Source organism: Oreochromis niloticus, linkage group LG13 (assembly GCF_001858045.2).
Source record: "Oreochromis niloticus isolate F11D_XX linkage group LG13, O_niloticus_UMD_NMBU, whole genome shotgun sequence".
NCBI lineage: Eukaryota > Metazoa > Chordata > Actinopteri > Cichliformes > Cichlidae > Oreochromis > Oreochromis niloticus.
The window spans coordinates 27095107-27117332 of NC_031978.2; the positions used below are offsets into that span (position 1 = coordinate 27095107).

At 41.7% G+C, this 22226-nt stretch overlaps 2 protein-coding genes across 3 annotated transcripts; both read left to right on the forward strand.

Moving 5' to 3' along the window:
* Nucleotides 1-45: 45 nt before the first annotated feature.
* Nucleotides 46-10085, forward strand: LOC100697471 (leucine-rich repeat-containing protein 27). 2 transcript variants are annotated; one of them, XM_005463826.4, is made up of 11 exons: nucleotides 46-1127; nucleotides 1271-1565; nucleotides 1683-1813; nucleotides 2244-2302; nucleotides 3266-3418; nucleotides 4201-4396; nucleotides 8268-8408; nucleotides 8503-8608; nucleotides 9102-9181; nucleotides 9658-9778; nucleotides 9868-10084. In XM_005463826.4, exons 2-11 carry the CDS (start codon nucleotides 1353-1355, stop codon nucleotides 9979-9981), a joined length of 1314 nt encoding a protein of 437 aa, XP_005463883.1. In that variant the 5' UTR covers nucleotides 46-1127; nucleotides 1271-1352; the 3' UTR covers nucleotides 9982-10084. The 2 variants fall into 2 exon arrangements, with proteins under 2 accessions (XP_005463883.1, XP_025753358.1); XM_025897573.1 differs by lacking the exon at nucleotides 46-1127 and adding an exon at nucleotides 1145-1190 and having other exon boundaries at nucleotides 9868-10085.
* A 366-nt stretch (nucleotides 10086-10451) lies between these two features.
* On the forward strand, nucleotides 10452-18613 carry pwwp2b (PWWP domain containing 2B). The gene is made up of 4 exons (XM_005463822.4): nucleotides 10452-10764; nucleotides 10885-11129; nucleotides 13297-15025; nucleotides 16722-18613. The coding sequence occupies exons 2-3, from the start codon at nucleotides 10990-10992 to the stop codon at nucleotides 15023-15025; spliced, it is 1869 nt and encodes a 622-aa protein (XP_005463879.1). The 5' UTR covers nucleotides 10452-10764; nucleotides 10885-10989; the 3' UTR covers nucleotides 16722-18613.
* The last annotated feature ends 3613 nt before the right edge of the window (nucleotides 18614-22226 follow it).

The window sequence follows — 22226 nt, forward strand, 5'->3', positions numbered from 1 at the left end:
TTCAGTTATTTTTATTGTCAGCTATATCCCAGTCTAAATAAACAGAAGCACAAATATACATTTGTTATCTCATTTAGGTAGATTTATAAGTAAATTAAATCATTTCAATTATCTGTATTCTTTTCGGGGGGTTAAGTTTCCACTTTTATTTGAGATAAACACATTTTCCCACCCATTTTTTCTTGTATGTAGTTTATTATAATTAGCCAGAATAACTTTGTAGTAATGGTAGTGTCGTCAAATCCCTATAATTTGAGATTTTAAATTGCATACAGAAACTGAAGTGGCATTAATACATCAATATTATTCATCCAGTTCGACTCAGCAAATTTAGTTCGCAAGTGTAGGTAAATATGGCACAATGGCCATCAAAAGTAGCCTGCTGAACAAAATCTCGATAAAAAAAAATTTATTTATACTTGAATAAATGGGATACCACTTGCTTTTACCGCTTGCCCATTAGACCTTTATATTGAAAGCAATAACCGGAAACTACTAATTAGTATCCTCACTAACTTGACTCTTGCGAGAGTAGTGTGACAGTTGTTGGCTAATGAGTATATTCGACGTAACTCTGTATCACGGACTGTCGTGCAAATCAATACATTAGGAGCGATGTGTGGACGTAAAGCCAGGATGGCTCAGGACAGAGTGGAGGCTTCCCGGCTCGCGTTCACAACAGAGGGAAGCCGTGTTTATCCTGCCGCCCAAATGAACCTCAGTGAATTATTCCACAATCTCATTAGAAAATGGATGGGTGGAGTCGGTTCACTGACTGGGGAAGGGGATTAACACGTTATCTACAGAGTGTGCACATTAGGTCATTTGCGCTTCTTTCTTCTCTGCATATAATAAAGTATATAAACATTTAACTTAAAACAAATATACATACAAAAATTTTACTGAAGAAATGTCAAGTTAGTCGCATTGTTCTTGCTGTGCACGTGGACAGCTGCCAGCTTGTGTTGACCCCGTTGCTATGGTTACAGCGTCAGGTCGCGAGACGTGTCTAAAAGTTAGCATAAAATTTTTCAGTTTCTTAGTTTTTTCCGACCTATAAAGTCTTTGTTTTTAGAGAACACTGAGCCGTGTTCACGTTGGTAGTAGTGTGTGTGCTGAAATAGCAGGTAAGCTAACACAGTTACTGAACAGTTACTTAATGGTGGGCTAATGTTGTCCTTTGGTTGTGGGTAAGTTAGTTTAGCTCGTACCCAAGTTAGACGACGTCTCTTCATTTATTTAAAACTTGGACGGTTTTCTTATATTACAGACAAACGACGAGAAATTTCTCTGCCAAAAGACACTCGTGTATTTTGAGTATACCGGTAAAGCGTCTCGGCCTCCTTTGTGCAATGACTTCCCCGGAGAAGGAGGCTGAGCTTCCTGGTGCGCAGCTTAGCTTTGTCTTTGGGAGCAGTGTTGTCAGAGCGCCGATCCCCCGCACTCCTCCCGAGGATGCCGATCCACAGGAGCCCGCTGAATGTTATTCAACAGAGACGCTATGTCTGAGCAGATCTCAGCTGAAACATGTTCCAGACAGTCTTTTGAGAAATAGCAAGCTAAAGGTCAGTGTGGACTCTAAACACACACCAGCTACATGATGTATGCTCCAGTGGCTTTCAAGCAGAAAAAAATGTTTCTACCACTGCATCATTACTAACTGCTCCCTCTGTCATCTTCAGTATCTGAGTCTTGAAGGCAACCAGATATGCAGTATTCCAGGCTCAATGTTCATCAGCTTGCCCAACCTACTGTGGTTAGATCTCAGGAAAAACCTAATTGAGTCACTACCACCTGAAATTGGCTCACACAGGTACTGTTATGCAACATTTTTTTTTAATAATTATAGACCAGTCTAATGTGCACGTGTGTTCATTTGAACTTATCTGGACAACTTTGAACTTACACTTTACTCTTAAACCAAGACATAGACCAATATGGGACTATGAGAATGTCATATTTTGGAACATTTTCTGATCACCGTTAACATTTTCAAAGCTATTAACATAAGTTGAACACTTTATGATAAGCACACAAGTGCTACAGTTGTAAATCTAAATGTAGCAAAATGAGATTCCCAGGCGCTAAAAAGCATTTCAGGATATTTATACAATATGACTTTAGAGTGGCCTGTACACTTTCCTCCTGTCCGTGTACATTATACAAGTTTGAGAGAAAAGATGCTTTATGACGAAGGCCTAACCCCTTTAATCATTTCATAATCTGTGTTTTTATGGATGTAGGTGCTTGAAAACAGTGCTGTTAGAAGGGAATCCTATCTCTGAACTTCCACCTGAACTGGGTGAGTGGTCCCTCCTTATTAAAAAAAAAAGTTGTCATTTTCAGGAAGTTATAAATATTGACATGTGAATAACATGTATGCAGTAACTACAGAATTTTAAAGGGGACCTATTTTGCTTGTTTAAAGCTACAGAATTTAAGTCCTTGGACACCACTAGTGTCGCTTTGCATGATTCACAGTTCAAAATAATCATTTATCTTACACTGGGTCATTGAACAGCTCTTTGTTGATCATTTGTCCTAAATAAACAGTTTTGTTTTTGTTTTGTTTTGTTTTTGGGGGGTTTTTTGGGGGGGGGGTATGTTTTCATTGCAATCAGTTTCTTAAGAGTTACTTAAGATAGTTATGTGGAACCACTTGACATAACTTTTTTAAGTCAATTCAACAAGGAAATTTTTTCCTGAATATAATGTCACTTCCATAACAATGAACATGTTGCATTGATGCAGCCAGCAACTACTGTGATTGGCCTGCTCAGTGCCATTGATTCTTTCTTGTCTATTTCCAGTTGCTTTTTCACCACATTTTTTGACTTTAGCAGTGAGAATAATAATCATTGCCTCATAATGGTCGTGAGGGGAAGCACAAAGATGTGGAAAAACTATGTATGCTTCTAAAAAAATCTGACCATAAGAGAGGACAGGGATCCAGGAGGGAAAAAAGTCCTGGCATTTTATTTGTTTTTGTCATGTCTGGCACTGCATGTAAAAAGCCGGGAGACGACTACACAGTAATTAGCACGTAATGCACCAGACACAATCATAAACAGCACAAACGACATTGTCCACTTACGCTCAAAAAATAAGTATTTAACTGAACATTAAAAAATCATGGACATGACAGAAAATAAGGAAACACATAATGGATCTCTTTTAACAGGTAGCTGATACAATATGAGTAATGTAAGCCTCTTCATTATTCAGTACACTTCTTTATGAATGAGTCATTTTTTGCCTTTTTCAGGAAATGTGATTACCCTCAAAGGTCTGAACCTGAGGGACTGCCCAATCCACTTTCCTCCACAAGAGATTGTGCAGCAGGGACTCCAGTCCATCCTCCAGTACCTGAGGAGTGCTCTGGCTCACCGGCCAGTCAGCGCAAGGAAGACCCCTCCAGGTGAGTCAAAGGCACTTTACCTTTGAACAACACAAGCAGCATGCACGTGCATCCTAGCCATCTGCTCTTTTTGTCAAAGGCAGGACAGCACGCTCACAAAAATAGCTCCTTGCCCTGGTACCGCTTCTCTAGTGTGACTCCTGTTCCCTTGGAGACGGCGCGTGCAGCTCAGCCGACTCCCCACCACCACCACCATCATGCGCCTCCTCCCTTTTCACTGTTCCAGCTCTGTAATATTTTTAGCCCGATGGAAATGATCGATAACCTGTGGGCTCTAATCAGGAGCTCTCTGTCACTAAGCCCTGTCTGGAGATAATCACTGTGAGAAGGCTGAAACAGGAGAGGCTGCTGCTACTGCACAATAAGCAGAGACAGAACCCTCAATCAAATTATTTATCTCCCTGCTTACAAGGTTATTAACAAAGATAGGATCCCGAGTTTCAGATGTAAATCTCTTCTCATTTAATTGGCCAAGAGAAGGAGTGTAGTGGGTTTGAATTTCCACATTGTATTGTTATCCACCTTTAGCTGTGTTAAAACTGAACATTTATTCTTGTTAGAAGTTACTTTTTTATAAAATTAGTAAAAATTTGGTGGTCACATTCTCCTCCACAGTCCACACAGATATTTAAAGGAGTGGATTTACCTGTGTGAATTAGCTTCTTAAATGCTGGTAAATCTTTGCCTCCTGCCAGCCACTGCAGCTGCAGACATCATTGATTGTTGCAGTATCTGTTGCCCCCACACCGTACTAGTAGCTGCCATTGTTGTTTCATTCCCAGAGTTGCCAGCAGTGGAGAAACTCCAGCTGTCAGAGCTGAGGGGTATGGAGGAGCAGGAAGAGTCAGGGGATGTGGAGGAGCTGCAGAGGTTCAAGGAACTCAAGCATCAGTTGATCCTACTGGACAGAGCTGAGCTGGGCTCAATACCACAATGTGATAAAAACCTAAACTCCAAACTTCTCCTTTCTGACAGGAGGTAAGAAAAGACGTTTGGGTGGGAAAAAATGCCCCATAATGACACAGAGAAAAAAATGCGCTTGAAATTCTTGCAAATGTATTAAAAATAAAGAAATGAAAATGTAAATAAGTATTACCAGCCTTTTCTCAAAACTTTGTTGAAGCACCTTTTGTAGCGATTACAGCCTCAAGTCTTTTTGAGTATGATGCTGCAAGCTTGGCACACCTATTTTTGGGAAGTTTCCCCCATTCTTCTTCTCTCAGGCTCTATCAGAGTGGATCAGGTTGGATGGGGAGCGTCAGTGCACAGTCATTTTCAGATCGCTATAAAGATGTTCAATCAGGTTTGAATTTGGTCTGTGGCTTGGCCACTCAAAGGCACTCAAAGAGTGGTCCTGAAGTGGTCCTTTGTTATCTTGGCTCTGTGCTTAGGTTTGTTGTCCTCATGGAAGATGAACCTTCGCCCCCAGGTTTTCTTCAAGGATTTCTCTGTAAATTAATGCATTCATCTTTCCCTTGACCCTGACTAGTCTCCCATATTCTGATGCTGAAAAACATTCCTGCAGCATGATGCTGCCACGACCACACATCACTGTAGGGATGGTATTGGCCAGTTGATGATCACTGCCTGGTTTCCTCTAGAAATCATGTTTGACATTGAGGCCAAAGAGTTCAGTACCAGTTGTTGTTTTGTTTCTCTTGGTCTGAGAGTCCTTCATGTGCCTTTTGGCAAACTCCAAGTGGGCTGTCGTGTGCCTTTTACTGAGGAGTGCCTTCTGTCTGGCCACTCTAGCATGATTCTCCTCTCTCCACAGAGCAATGCTGGAGCTCTGTCAGAGTAGCCTCCCTGACTAAAGCTCTTCTACCCCGATAGCTCAGATTGGCCGGGTGGCTAGCTCTAGGAAGAGTCCTGGTGGTTCCAAACTTCTTCCATTTACAGATGATGGAGGCAACTGTGCTCACTGGAACCTTCAATGCTGCACACATTTTTCTGCACCCTTCCCCTGATCTGTACCTCAATACAATCCCGTCTCGGTCTACAGACAATTCCTTGGTACTGGGCATGGCTTGGTTTGTGCTTTGACATGCACTGTCAGTTATGGGACCTTGCACAGACAGGTGTGTGCCTTTCCAAATCATGTCCAAACAACTGAATTTACCACAGGTGGACTCCAGCTGTAGAAGCATCTGACAGATGAGCAGTGTAAACAGGGTGCACCTGAGCCCATGTTGAGTGTCATGGCAAAGCCTGTGAATACTTATGTGAATGTTATTGTCGTGTTTTTTATTTTTAATACATTTGCAAGAATTTCAAGAAAATGTTTTTCACTTTATCATTATGGGGTATTGTATGTAGAATGTTGAGGTGGAAAATGAATTAAATTAATTTTGGAATAAGGCTGTATCATGACAAAATGTTGAACAAGGCTGTAAATACTTTCTGGGTGCATAGTATGTGCTTATTTACTTTTTTTCAAAGAGTTAGTGGAGAAGGTCGGTACCTGTGTAAGATTTGTAAATTACCTATGAGGCTAGAGCCAACAGAGAGTTTCTTCTAGCAAAGAGCAAGAAACAGATGGAATCACACTGGTTCTCTCCAAAGGTTGAAATATCTGCCTTCCACCAATTAGCTGATGAACTAATTGATAGAAATTCAAATTTTCTGGTAATTTACTCTTAAATATCTCCTGGATTAGTTCTGTAGAAGACATATACTCTGTCCAGGGAGCACCATGCCTCTTGAAAGCTGGGATAGATTTCAGAGATGGCTCTCTTGGCTCTTAAGGCCTATAACCTTCTGCGTTCTTCTCTGGTTGCACGATAATAGTCACATACAACCGGCTTGTAAAATAGCTTATTGTCTCGTTACACTGTAGTTTTTAAACAGATATAACATGATAACTAGTGGACTTTGGTGCTGCTGCTCCATGTATTAGTGCAGGACATTGCTAACTTAGCTGTTTCCAGTCTTAATACTGTTCCTGATGTTAACTGGCTGATGTGTTTATCCATGTATCCATGTAATGGATCCATTAGACACATTTCTCTTTCCATATGTTTATTCTCAGACTGAACTCAAGTAGCCTTTTATCATGAAAACATCTGAAAACAAAACTTTTTAGCTCTCTTCTCCCTCCCTTTTCTTCTAATTGGCTGCTCCCCAAAAACATGCCCACTCAATGACATCAGAGTAGATAAATGTCCTGAAACAGATTGTTCAGAACAGTCTGGTTCACAGGAATTAATTACATATGCACTGACCTCATTATTTGAAAATTTGGCCATGTTTAAAATGAACATCCACCACTTTAACAGTTTAATAAAACATACCAGGGTTCAATTTAATTGTCAAATAAGACAGGGGTTTTGATCTTTCCCTCTAACTCGATACACTAGAAACTGAACACATGCATTTACCAAAATGTCACACTGTGGTTTCATAAGAGGGATGAAACATGTGCATCAGACATGCATTTGTTAAATATTTTCATTGGGATTTTAAAACTGTATATCATACCGTTCACGGTAATACCGGTGTAATTTTGGGCAACGATAGGAAAATGAAATATCGCGATAGAATATGGGTAAAACGCGCGTGGCAAGTGCCTATGTTTACATACGCACATGGTGGCGACGCAGAATGAGAAGAGCGAAAGTGGATCGTTAAATGAAACGGATGAACCAGAATTGGTTTGTAAAAATGCTGCAACTTCAGTGGTGTGGAACTGGTTTAGCTTTCGTCAGTCAGATACACAACAAAGCACTATTTTTGGTAGCGCATGCTAGCGGGCTGTCTTTATTACCGTGTTGTTTGGAAAATACGGCACACTTAAAATCAATCCTTTGATTTTTCTGAAAATCGACAGTGTCCCTTATAATCCCGTGTGCCTTATGTATGAATTCTGGTTGTGTTTACTGACCTCGAAACGATTTTATGTGGTACACGGCGCTCGAAAATCTGTCAAATGTTTCAGTACGACTTTGCTAAGCTACGAAGCCGCACCACTTGATGGATTGTCGGAGCATTACGGCTATCGTAGGCAGGCGCCTCGCGGAGTGATACGTACTGTGCTTCAACATAATATTACCGTATTGTGTGTGTATAACCTCTTTTTAAGTTTTGTGGATATTATACATGGTTTTGCTGAGGATATGTCGGCCAATTTCCACTGGAAATGCCTTTTGGTTAAACTGTCAGCAAGGAATTTGCACTGTTACATTTTTATATAACTTTAATGCACATAAAAAAACAGCTGCTTGTTTAAGTGAAAATACATTGATGGGGTTTTTTGCACTAATAAAGTTGAGGAGTTGTAAAGTATTTTGTCTAGTGTCAATTATATCGTCAGTTATATCGTTATCGCAAATTTTCAAATGTATATCGTGATAAATATTTTTGGTCATATCGCCCTGCTCTACTGTACGCACCTAATTAATCATACCTTTGTTTCTGTATAGTGTACCCAGATAGCAAATATCTGTTGGGGCCCAAGTCATTTTCACCCACTCAGTTATCAAAGGTAAAATTTGAATCTGAATTATTATGGTCAATACTGAGTGTTTTTTTAACAAGATTATTCATAGGCTTTGGAAACAGTTGGACTGGAAAATTAATGTGAAGTTGAGGCTTTAAGGGAGCAACTGCTGTAAAACTGAGAACATCTTTAATAATCACTTAATCTCAGTTACCATTATAACATTATTTTACTCCCTGGCCCTCCGTGGAGTGGAGGGCAGAGTTTGTGGCCGTGTGCTTTGTAAAATTATGGCAAAACAACTTTTTAATATCATTCTCTGTGGAGGAAACCAGGTGATAAAAATCTAAGCTGAGAGCCCAGAGCTCAGACGAGCCATAAAAATGAAGCAGTTTGTTTGAATTTATTCTTTAGAAAAAAGACAGCCACCAAGGCCGGCATGATTCCCCAGCTCCCCCTTTTTGACTCGGCTCACTGGAAGAGGCCAGAGGAAAGGAAGCAGGCTGCAATGAAGGAGTTGAATGAGAAGAAGGCTATTCTCGAGCAGAAGAGAAAGTGAGCAGATTTTGGCCTGGAGAACAAGAGTTCTTTTGTTTTTTTCTTGTCTCTGATCTGTTACAGAGTGTATTGTTATCTGACTCTCCTGTAGAAGCCAAGTGTCTCTTCAGAAGTGCTGCACACAAGCCAGAGTCTCACAAGACAAGAAAATGTCTGAGCACAAAGAGAAGAAGCATGAAAGACAAAGAAGGCGTGAGGTTTGTGTGTGCTTGGGTTTTCAGCTGTCATCCTGCCCACCACCAGAGGGCAGTAGAGCACCACCTCTGACACACTGGTTAAAGGAGAGAGGCCATAAATATATTGCCATTAAATGAATCATTTTGATGTGAGTGAATGGGTTTTCAGACAGTAGCACCACCATGGTGGTGATGAGACATCAACAGCTTCCACTGGCGGTAATGGAGCATGCTGGAGGAGCCATCAGTGCTGATATACACAGGGAGACACATTATAAATCTATCATTTGACTCTCAGCTCCATTTTCATACATATGTATAGTGAGGAAAGGGTGCCCATTATGTTTGCACGGGATCAGCCCGACATAAGGGAAAATTTATTGTAAAGGAAAAAGTATTTTTTCTTTTTTTTTTAACTGAACACAGTGCGGCTGCAGGCTACATCTTTGTAGGATGCATTGAGTTGTATCGCTTCACAGGTAAATGTAACAAGCACTTCCTTACCCTGTTTCAGGAAGCAGAAGTAGATTCAAAACCTGGTTTTGAGGACACCAGTGGTGCTCCTCGGACGTCTGGCGGATGTGAAGGGAACAGGTAATGACGAGCTCTGGGTCTGCTGTTAGTTCTGCCAGTATTACTCTAAGCTTTAACAGTGACTGCATTTGTCTCTGTGAAGAGTACTTGTCCTACTTGTGGTTTAAACTTATAATCATCTCATCAATGAGCCTAACGAGAACTCCACAAGTACCCACTAAATGGCATTTTGCATGGTTTAACAGATGCGAGTTGTGCTACTAAAGATGTAAAGCTAGAGACACCTAGTGGACAAAGAAAGACTACACACATTATAGAACATAAGCAGATTTCTTTGTTCCTTTTAAACAATGTTATGTCTTTGCAAAAACAGATAAACCAGATAAGACAGTGCCACTTTTCTTATTTTATTTTCACTGATACAAGGAAACAGAGAAAGTAACCCTTTGGGTTATATCTATAAAGGCTATAATACTTAAACGCCTGTATAGTGTTGTATATATAGATTTTGACCTTTGAACTGCATGGCCCTAAAGATCGTCCCGGGACCTGGAACGGCAGATTTGTGCCCGTGCCGAGAAGATACAGGAGAGGTGCAGGAATCCCAGGGGCACAGCAAGCGAGCAGATGGCAGCAGCGATGGAGGATGTGGAAACGGTCTGACCTATAATTCCCCATTCATTGTGCAACTCATTATATAGGTTAATATAGATTATTGATCTAAACTCCACTTTTCTGACTGACAGATGAGGAAGTTACAGATGCGGCTCCTGGAGAGGAAGAGAACTCAAGGACGAGATCTGGAAAAAACTTTCATGATCTTTACTGGGGACACCTGGCCTAGTTTCCTCGATAAGTGACAGAGACAACACACCTGCTGTTTGAGTTTTTGTGATATTTAATTGATATGGAAATAAATAAATAAAGCGACTAAATCCTTTTGAATGCCTGTTGTATTGCACAAGTCTTTAAGGTAAACATTTCAAATCCTAACTGGGCAAGGGAGTGTTTAGAAAGTTTCCACTTCACAGCTCGTGTTTCTATTTTTCTTTTAACTTCTGCAAAATGCTCTCTCCGCTAAGCAAAGTAATCATGTTAACTTTAACTTACATAAAAGAAATACTTTATTGTGTCAAAATAAGCTTTTCAATTGTTAAAAGCATTATTGGCTCACTGGGCATGTATTACTGCAGCCAGTAAAGCCAGTCTTTTAATAGATCATTTTAAAGGGGAACTGGACGTTTTCAGCTCCAAATAGATACTAATATCCTCATTAATGTAATTTACAACAAGATACATTTAAAGTAAAGTGGCAGGTTTTTGTCAAATAGCACATTAAATGTTTTGTTTTGTTTTATTTATTTGTGTGCGTGTGTGTGACATTATATATAATCGTTGTCAGCTGGCTCTGCATCTTGTGATTATTATTTAATTTCCATTTTTGTCATCGTCAGTTTTAATTTTTAAATACGTTATTTTAAAATGCTTGTATGTGTTTTCAGTTTTCATGTGTAATTGTGGTATTTGATTTGAAGACGGACGCCATAAATCTGCCGCTGAGTTTAAAAGAGGGGAAAAAAAGCGAAAAGTGCCGTGGCATCAAGTGAATGGCATCAAGCAGTACAAAGTGAGACAGAGAAAGGGTAGGCCTTGTCTTGAGAGATTTTCTGCTCCTGTAGCACAGAGAGCGTGATGTCAGCGGTGGCAGTACTGTTGTAATTGACTTGGTGGGGGTGATGGCGTCATTTTATGCCCTGGTGTAGCCTCCTGCTCCAATAGCGAAGGGGAGACGGATCTTTGGCCGACGCGACCGTGGCTCCCTTGGCCGGGATCGAGCACCGCCGAGCCGGACAACTCACCCGGGAAACATGGAGGCTGTGGCCGAGGAGCTGCGGGCCGGCTCTCGGGTACCTGTCACTATCGATCAAATAGTTAACGATACACTGGTGGTGACGCTGACCTATCGAGAAAGGATCTACACGGGGATTTTACTCGATTGCAACAAAAAGTGAGCACTATTTTTTTAAAACTTCTTTTATATATTATCGTCTAAAAATTACTTGCTAAATACTGCTAACGGCTAATTTACCTTGGATGCTAAGTCAAAGCTAACTATTAGCGACCTAGGCCTTTATACAAAAGGCTTGCAGGTTATTGTAGCTGACAAGGTGGCTATCTGCTAGCTTCTCGGCTAATGTTAAAGTGATGTCATTTACCATTTTTGCCTATAATAAGATGGCGAAATACTCGATTTTACGATGGAGGAAAACTATATAAAGGCATTAGCTCAGTCTGTAAAGACTGTTAGTGACTTCTGTTGAAAAATATCTACTGTCAGTGGGTTCAGCTATAGCTTATTGTTAGCCTAATCAAGGGAAGAGCAGCTAAAGCGTATCCAGTAAAACAGCCAGGCCTTAGCTACACACTATTTATTGTGTCAGTTTTATTATCATGCAATTGTACACAAATGTGAATGTGCACTATTTTTGTAGGCAAATGTCTGAGTACAGTAAGCTGAAATTTATTCAAAGGCAGCAACATTATAACCTGTCACTTCTGACCAGCAGAAACAATAGAAAATTATTGAAATACATTTGAATGATCACAACTGTGTCTCATTTTCAGTAAATCAAGCTTTGGTCTTATCTGTGTCCATTTTAGCCTCTGACAAAACAAAACAAAAAAATGGGGCTATTGATAGAAAGCACAGTCTGTTCAAAAGAGAACCATGCAAGTATAATTTGACATGTATCAGTGTCATGTCTTATCAGGCCCTCTTGTTGTGTGTCACATGTATAAGCCTTGTGTTCCTCCTGGTGCTGTGCACCTTAAAAGCCACTGGCTTTAGACTATTTATAGACAAGCAGAATCAGAACCTGACCAGCTTTTCCCCTTAGTATGCTTAGATGGTTTTTCATGCAAGAGCTCATGCTGTACTGAAAATAACCCACCCAAATGGGAAAAGGTCGGCCTTGGAATAACTTAAAATAGGCCTTTATTTTAGGCCTTGTCACTGACAAAATTTGACTAATTCCTCCTTTTCAGCTCATGGCAGTACACTTCCTGTCATTGTCCGATGCAAACAGATTGTTGCATTATTTTTTTTAATCTTATTGTCTAGTCCTATCATTCTGACAGATCTCCACCACAGCATAAAAAGGCAACAGTGTGGTGAATCATGCCTGGCCATATTCTGCGTCCTTGTACTGCGCTTAACTATTACTGTGTGTTCCCTACTACATACGGCCTCGTTTGTGCTGCGTTAATCAGAGTAAAGACTGATATTCAGCAGCTATAGGGGCGCATATTTTGTTATGGGAGCCTAAATGTTTATAGCTAAGGGGAACAAGCCTCACCAGGAGACTATTATTTGGAGATGCCTGCCAACTACTTCTCTTGGGGAGGAAAGCAGGCTCCCCAAATGTGCACTAATTAATAATCTTACCGCACATAAGCCCCAAGTAGACACGGATGCAAAAACAAACTGAAATCTCCTGGCTCCTTCCCTACCTCTCTGAATCCCGAGTGATTCATGGGATTGTTTTTGTTCAGTCAGATGTTGGGGAGGAGGGGGTGGTCTCGGGCATCCTGTAGTCTCTTTGTCTGTTGTCTCCTGACTAAGGCAGCACAGCTATGTTACTGTTGCTTGCCAGCCACCTCTCAAAGACTTTCTTGGCAGTTAGGACCTCACTGGACATGTTTGCTGATCCCAGTGTGTTTAAAAAAAGCACACACACACAGAAATCACATTAAAATCACTTAGGGAAAATTCAGCAGCACTGTTGCTTCTGTGGCCTGAGGCTGAGGCACAGATAACTGTCTGTCTGCTTGCACAACAAACCCCAACCCCCACATGTTAAGAAACTTCAGCACCCAGGTGACAGGGAGAGTGACATCAATGTCTCGCGTCAAAGTAAAACCAAAACTAGTTATGTGTTATTTTTCTTTTTTTCAACAAGACGAACAGTTTTGGCTGTTCTTTTATTGTTTCAGTGCTGTCCTACTTGCCTCAGGTTGTGTCACATGTTGCAATCCAGGCATATTGTTCTAATGGAGGGGATTGTTGAAGCAAAAACTCTCAGGGTTTAGCACGACTGTACCATCTTTGCTGTATAAAGCTTAACAAGATCCACAGCTATTTATACACTGTTTCTTTTTTCTCTCGTTTATTTTAGGAGTGGGCTATTTTGTCTACCAGATTTCACAGCAAAACTCGGGGACTGCCAAGAATCTAAACCTGCTTCTGAAATCCCAGAAGTTCTGAGCGAGGACTCGGTTTCCAAATCTCCCAGCCAGGTTTCACACAGACCAAAGGATGAAAACACTCTCCCTGAAAGCAGCATACCTACACCTCCTCTACCCTGCCCTGTTCCCACACCAGTGCCAGCTGGACAGACTCCTTATCCTCCTTATTTTGAAGGAGCCCCCTTCCCCCAGCCCTTATGGGTGCGCCACACCTACAGCCAATGGGTACCTCAACCCCCTCCGCGACCAATCAAGAGAAAGAAGAGGCGAACGCGAGAGCCCGGCCGTATGACCATAAGTACTATCCGTCTGCGGCCTCGGCAGGTACTGTGTGAAAAGTGCAAGAACACGCTAAATAGTGACGAGGACAGCAAAGATGGCATGAGCAACACCAAGACCTCTAGAAAAGAAAATTCACTACAGAGTGACGATGACGGCTACGACAAGGATACCCCTAATAAGTTGTCGAGAAAAGAGGACGCAGTCACAGCCAAGGACACTAAAAGACGGGAAAATGGCACCAGCCTTGATAGTAAGCGTCTCAGAAAGGACAAAAGGTGCGAGGCTGATGGGGAGAAGTACCCTGGAACTGATGTTATTCCCCACAGTCCCGTCATAAAGATCTCCTACAGCACTCCACAGGGCAAGGGGGAGGTTATGAAGATCCCGGCGCGAGTCCACGGTTCAGTCAAACCATTCTGCCCCAAACAGCTGGTGCAGAATGGCGTGGGGGAAAACGACAAGACGACTTCTGATGTCACCAAGGAACAGCGGCACATTCTAGATGCCACAAGGTCTGGCCTCACTGTGTCCATTCCCAAACTCAAACTAACAAGACCTTTTGCAAATGTAGGTCAGGACACACCTTCTCCAAAGATCCGTTTGAGACCCCCTCAGAGGGACACTGAGGAGAGCGTGGTCGAGTATGATGCGGAACTTGTTGGAGGCACCAGGAGACGGAGCCCTAGGGGGCCCGGGCCGTGTCTCCCACACTCTGAAGACTCAGGAGAAGGCAAGAACTCTCTGGAATTGTGGTCAGGGAGTTCAGGTGAGGAGGCGGATCGTGGCCACGGCGACCTCACCCTTCTCATTAACTTCCGTAAGCGTAAAGCGGATTCTTCTAGCTTGTCGGTGTGCAGCAGCGACAGCCTGGACGAATCAAAGTCCTTCAGCTCGGACGGCACCTCACCAGAGCTGTGCGATCTGGCGCCTGGTGAAGACCTCTCTGTAACCTCATCTTCTGTACCTTCACGGGACGACTGCAAGACGGTGCCGCCTCTCACAGTGCGGCTTCACACCCGCAGCATGACAAAGTGCGTGACAGAAGAAGGTCACGCCATAGCGGTGGGTGACATCGTGTGGGGGAAAATCCACGGCTTCCCCTGGTGGCCCGCACGTGTCCTGAGCATCAGCGGCACTCGCAAGCAGGAGACAGCCAGTTGCGAGGCCCAGTGGCCCCAAGCCAAGGTGGCGTGGTTCGGTTCACCCACAACCTCCCAGCTTTCTGTTGCCAAACTGTCGCCCTTCAGAGAGCTCTTCAGGTCCCGCTTCAACCGGAAGAAGAAAGGGATGTACCGGAGAGCTATCCTGGAGGCAGCCAAGGCCGTGGGTCACATGAGCCCGGAGATTACGTCGCTGCTTTCTCACTGCGACACGTAGGTGAGTTCATAGCACTTACATGCACCTGTATCACTTCTTACTACAAACAGAATATTACAGAAATCATTACCGAGCACCTGCATTTTTCAAACAATGTCTACATGGTAGATGAAGTAAACGCTTTAAGTGAACCAAAGAGGATAATACAAGCATCCAGTTGGTGTTGTCGTGGTGTGCTCCCCCCCCACACAAAAAAACAAAACAAAAAAACAAGGCCCACACAAAGACACGGACCAACACCAACTGGCTGCTTGTATTTTAGATTGTTGTTGGGTTTTTTTAGATAACAAAAAAAAAACTCAGTCTAGTCATCAGTGGCCCAACTGGTAGTTTTAGTCACAATGATTGACTATGAGAAACAAGTCTGACTCAGCAAGAACAAATGTTGGGAAAATTACAGCACAGAGCTGGTGCGGATGAGCAAGAGCCGCCAGTGTAGAAATGTTGGCTGTGCAGACACAATACGAGCTGCACGCATGAGTCAGTTGATTGACAGTAAGTCGGCACGTTTCTCAGTTTTTGGCATTTTTTGATTTTGTTTTGTTTCTTAATATGAACCTTTTCTTTCTTAAACTGTTAGAAATTGAGTAACTTTGATATTTGCATTGATTCTATGATTTGACCCAAAAAAAGTGCACACACCAGAAAGAATGTATAGCTAAGCTAAAAGTGTATGTTTTGAATTTATTTCAATTGTTTCCCTCTTGATTGTATACATTTCTCCTGTTTGCTATTTATTCCTTTATATTTTATGCCGGCACAGTTGGTATAGAGCCCCACAATTTTGTAGTACAAGTACAATGACAATAAAGGGGTACTATTATAAAGTCATTTGTTAAATATTCCCCATGCCTCTCAGGCTTTATTCACCAGCTCTTCCCTCAAATATCTGTGAAACGTGTAATTTGACGATCATGTTAAACTTTAGGGCTGAGCTAAAAGAAAAAGAGCTTCTGCTCCAACCCGCTCTAGTACCAAACACTTTGAGCTGTGTCGTGCCAGCCTCGCTGCATTCACGTCCTGAAACAGGTGCTGTGTTTGAGGCAGCAGAGCAAACATTAACACAAGCTCTAATGAAGGCACAGGCTGTGTGGCTGCCTGTCAACAGGGACGGTTTGTTTAAAAGACTCATTTCAGAAAGGAACTCGCATCAGGCTGTACTGCTTCAATTCAAGCAATCGGAGTGCATGACCATAAGTTGTTTCTTTTTTTTAAAGTCATCTCCCATTTTGGTTGTTGTCCAAGTGCGGTGACCTAGCCTGGGTAGCCAAGCAGCAGGTTCCTCAACATACACTCAAATGTTAAATATTGTCTTTGAGTGATAGAAGGGGCAAACAGACCATTTCCAACCCCACTGTTTACTCTGTTACGAGCTCAGCAGCCAAGAGGGAATTGGTTATAGCAGAGGATAAACAGTAAGGGGTTAAGGCAAGCCTATATTTGGTGCCTTTTCCAGACCTCATAAAGGAAGCGTTTTTCTTCCTCTGTCAGCTACACAGAGGTTTGGAAAGTAGTTAACATTCTGCTAACAGCGCTCTGCAATTTTCACATGACTGATATAACATGTTGAGCGCCACACCAAATGCACTGCTGATTCTTGCAGACTCAGTTAAAAATTACCTGCACCAGATGCATGACCTGCCTTGTTTGCTCATTGTCTATCCCCCTTTTGCCTCTCTCTCTCTTTTTTGCATAGAGCCTGAGGACTGAAGACAAGTCTCCGAGGTTTTTCTGAATTCTCAGACTATGTCATCAAGACCCAGGAGGGAGTACGTGTGGTTGCCACGGCTACTATTTATACGCCCTCTCATTTTTTTTAAATTTTTTTTTTTTTCTCACAAGGCTGGTGGAAAATGGCCGCCAAGGTGGAGTGTTCTTGAGACCGGATAAGGGAGCAAAAAATATAAAGGCCTGGCATCTCATGGTCTTCTATGAACTATAAACTATTCCTCCTTTTTTTCTTTTTTTTTTTTTTCTTTTTTTTTTCTTTCCTAGATTTAATCATATTTCAATAGAGCCGAATAACAACACTACAAGGACCTGAATGTATTTATTGTCTGTAATGTTTTATTATGATCCAGTAAGTTCACCCTTTCTACTACAGTCTCGCAAAAACCTCCCAATCTGCTGCTGTCATTATCGCGGGCCTTGCCGCCGTCGTTTGGCTCCAAGGTTCCCCTCCTCCAGCCAAGAAGGAGCCTCCCATCTCCCTTCTCTTCCTCCTCCATCCCTCGGACACAAGTTTAAAAAAAAAAAAAAAAAAAAGTCTTACCCCGAAACATCTTTTCCTCTGAAAATGTGAACAGCTCCATCCAGAGACAGTAGTGACTGTTTCCAGCTAGCGATCACAGTGTTTCATCCTCGTAGCCTTCCACGACATTAGTTGGATTTGTGGATGTATTTATACTGAACTCTGTTCCTCTCCTGATTCATGTCGTGTCTCTTTTCCATTTCATTTTCTAACGTTACGAGTGTCACGTCGGCGTACTCTACCCCTCCCAACGCTTTTGTTTTGTTTTTTTTCCCTGAGAACCATTATTAATTATTTAAAAGCGTCACGTTTAAGAAAAAAAGCACTTTATCTGTACCTTGGTGGCCTGCTGTAAGCTCACTGTCTGAAACACTTTTGCGAGATACAGCCCTGTTAGGCTGCAGGGGAATTCAAAAGTCTTTGTGGTTGACTATCCATGGCCTTGGAGATACAAAACAACTTTTTTTTTTTTTTTTTTTTTTTTTTTTTTTTTGTCTTTTTAGTCGTACAATTTCGGGGACACCAGACACAGATGGTTGTGTACACTGTATTCTCGCATTTTGACTTGGGTGCGTTTCTCTCTCACTACAAAAAAAATCTCCATGTTTTAACATTTCCACTGGATAAACATGGACGAACAAGCGCATCAAAAGTCCCCTATGCATTATCAGTTAAAGCTTTATGAGTGACTTTGGGAGAAGAAGAAAAAATAACATGCTGTAAGAATACTGTGAATTCAACTGCTGAGTGTGCTGAAGATAAAAGAAAAAAAACCTGCTTGCTACTAGTTGTAGCAGTTATATTGAGACATCAGGCAAAAGCAGACTGCGCCACTGACCTTTAGTGACCTTTTGTGTTGAAAGCAGCACGGTTGGATTTAGAGGGGAAGGGAGGGAAAAGGCGAGGCGGCCCCGTCGGTGTTTAAAAACGTAACTTAAGGTTTCGCGCGGTCACACTCAGCAGACCGCTCCGTCTGCTTTCTGTCCGCCTGGAAACGATTCGTTCCCATCGAGGCTCGCTGTCAGCGAAGCGTATTTTTAAAGGGGAGCAGTTTAATGCACTCTTCCTTTTTTCTTTTTTTTTTCCTTTTTTGATAATCTGCAGTTTGACGGTTTGTAGTCAAGCGCAGCGAGGTCCCAGGCAGCCTTACAGTCTAAGAGTCTATACGTACGTATGCCTGAGAGGGGAAGTGGTCGACAGGATTTTTTTCCCCACATATGAGCAACATGGCTGTCTACTGTTGCCCACATTGGTCAATGATATTAGCTACTTTTTTTTTTTTCTTTTTTTTCTTTTTTTTACATGTACTGTACATAAAATAAAATATACAAGCAATACTTGTCACTTTGTCATTGATGATCAAAAGGGCTCCTGTTTTTGTCGTACCTCGTGTTAGTGTAGTCCATTAATTGACTTCAGAAGGGGAGGAGTGACGTCTGATATTGTAGCAATATTATCAGAGTTATTTCAGCTTGAGGCTTGAAATTTTAGACAAAATTCCCTTGATCTGATAAGTGTTTTGTGGGAAAGTGTGTGGATCTTGTTAAGTCGGATTCTAGAGTCTTTTTCTGTCTCGCAGGATTGGTCCTATATTTCAGTCCTTTGTTTTGTTTTTAAGCTGGCTCAAATCCAGTGTGCATCAACCAGCTTGTTGTCTCGAGGAAAAAAAACACAAAGTTCAATAAAAATGTCTAAGTTTTTATTGATTTATAAAATGATTTGCTTTCAGTTTGTTACAAAGTGGAGTCCAAAAAGACACCGAACAAGTTAAACGTGCACAGAGGCAGGGACTAAATTTTTAATATAACCTCCTGCAGGGTTCACGTGGATTTCCTTATTATGAAAAGCAGAATCGATGATTTGTCTTAACACGTATTAAACGGAACCAGCGGGTTTCCGTCATGTTCTTTTGTCCAATTTCACACCACCTGAGACGGCTGCTAGTAATTTGATCTTTTCCTTTAAAGCTCAGTTTTGTGGGTTGAAGGAGCTGTGCAGTTTATTCATTTAGTTCAGCAAAGTCGAAATTTTGCAGCAGTGTGAAAATTAAGAATACATTTAATAAGTAATGACGATTCAACACAGTTCCTATATGAACTTTCATGGTGCGTGCTGCTAGTATGTGAAGGGCAAAAGGTGAATGTATTGCTTCTGTTCTTTGCTAATTGGAATAATAAAGTAATGCATTCATCAGCACAACTGTAACCAGTATACAGTGAATTCGAAGCAGAACAAAGTGGATGGATGGTTATGGCTTCTATCCACTGGCATCCATTGTTCAGTGTGTCAGATTTACATGTTTAAAAGAATAGCTTGACATTGTGTGAAATCAGAAGATTCATAACTACATTTATTTCCAGCTGCTGCTCTTAATATTTCTGAGCTGTCAGCCTCAACAAGGCCTCAGTTCTGTTTCAGGTTGTAACTCGACACCCTATCCGTAGATTCCTCGGTGGTCTGTGCTCAGGTTTGGCAACACCTTGTGCTGCTAAAAATGGTGTTACAGCCTTTGGTTCGTTCTTTTTTTCTCCTTGCGTAACAGAGGAATAATTTCAAACCCGTTTAAACCCCTGAAAATAAACTGAGGCTTGTATTAGGTTTGAGTGGAAAGACATGTAATGCCTGAATGGTGAAACTTTAAACACTGTCTTATTGTTCTCACTGTACGATAGGCTCTCTCTGTGGTCTCCTCAGTCTTCCTTCCTGTCTGCCCTCCTCAGTTATTATCATATGATGCCTGTTTAATTTAGAGCCTCCGTGTCATAAATAGGAGGGTTTATATATAGGGTTTATGTATGTTTGTTGCATAACTAGTGCATGCGGGTCACCTCACATTGACCAGCCGATCTCCTGATCAGATCATTTTACTATAGAGGATCAGCTGTACATGTCCCCTTCCCCCCCCACTCCTGCTCTTATTTCATACCTCTAAACTTGCTGTGTCTAATGCCAAACATTTCATAACTCTATTCCCCGGGACCTAAGCTCCTCCAAGTAAACTCACTGACTGAACAAGAAGAGGTCGGAGGTATGAAAGGTCAATTCAAGAAGCAGACTGATGGGTGTAAAAGGTCATTAGCTGGCACGAGACGGAAAATTGCACAAGTGCCTGACAGAGTCCCACAGATCTGCTTTTGACCAGGATTTTGACCCATACCTGTTCTTTTAAATATACCGCTATTGGACATTTGAATTACTTTATCATATCGACCATAGTCCACTACCCCGTTTGTATTAGTAACTCTAAAAATCACAAAGTAATGCATCGTATCCTGTTGGATGTTGTTCAGTCCCCCATGCACTGACCCAGTTGGCTGCTGGTGATAGATGGGGTTTTTTTGAGGCGTTGTGAAAATCAAACAAATATTTGGTAATTTGTGAGTTTCAGAGACCCCTCTCTCAGCTTCATATTTAAAAGTTGACATCAGTCTAACCTGACAATGAACAGTCCATTTACCTTTGTAATATATTTTATAGAAAATGTATATTGCAACATTTCGTAGTGAACATACGGTTAGGTCCATTGCTATTTGAAAAATTAAAAGTTTATTCTATTTGTTTTTTTGTTAAAAAACAAGAAATGGATTTTAAATCAGTCAAAATGGTTTGAGGGAATTATTGTAAAAGTAATTGGACTAACAAGAGGTTAGAGGTTGAGGACTGGTCCCCCATTGTTTTCATTCTAATGTCAGCAGGTAAAGGTGATTCAGTTCAGTTGATTACCAGTGTAGAACTATTTGCTGATACAAGTGAAAGAACGCATCATTAGGCTGGAAAAAAAAACCCTAAAACCCAGGACGGGTCAAATCTACAGTCTGGTACATTCTTGAAAGGCCACAGAAAACGACTGAAGTGGCTGATCGCAGAATTATTTCCATGGTTAAGGAAAACAATATCCAGTCAAGTCAAGAACACTCTCGTGCTGTTATCGAAGTGTACAATCAAGACACCGTTTCATGAGTGGAAATGCAGAAAGGTGGAAACTGGAGGTTACACTTAAGAATAAGATTAGAGTTGGCAGAAAACATCAAAAAGAGCCTGTTCTGAAGTGAAAACAGCTAGGGTTAGTTACTGCTATGTTTCTGTTAAATTAAATTAAGGAATTGAAGCTGAAAGCCTTAATGTCACTTACAAATCCACTGAGATGGTGTGAACAGACAACATTACTGAAACTGTGTCATTATAGTGTTTCTCACTTTCTGTCTGACATTCAGTGAGATCGCTCGCTGCTGTTGTCATGCAAAAACAAAGGATTGATTGGTTGCTAATCAAAATCCATTGACTTCTTCGTTTAGCAACATGAAACAAAAACATAAAACCCTGATATACCGTTTACCCGAAACCATGTGGCCTTTCCTCTGTTTATTATAGCTGCGGCATCTCTGTGGGCTTTTCAAGTTTGTCTTAAGTCTGCTTTTTCCTGCAGGCAGGTCTGAGGCTGCCTTTGGCTCAGTGGCAGTTGCTTATTGTTGAACTCTGTGCAGGTGAGGCACTAGCGACAAATGCATGCAGGCATTTTTCCGAGCCTGAACTACACACACGTTTCTGTGCGCAAAACGTGTCTAACAAAGATGTGTGTGTTTGCCGGGTGGAACCTGCAGGCAGAGCAGCAGTGACCGCTGTGGAGAGATTTGTCAGGGTGGGGGTGGTTTCCATTGAAGTGCAGCCAATATCGCCTTTCAGTGTGGATCACATGGATCTGAATGGGAATATGTCTCCTCTAATATATTCACAATTAGCAGTTTGGCATGCATCTTCCAATATTATCGGAAATTCCCCTTTTTCTCCAGGATTTGACTGTTCAGGAAAATCCATGCATATAAACATGTTCAACATGCCTAACCTGAGTTAAAACTGTACCTGTGGCCCTGAGAACTCAAAGGAAAAACAAAAGCAATCAGCACAAACGTGCATGTGTGCAACTTTGCACATGGACATCTAACCCTAACT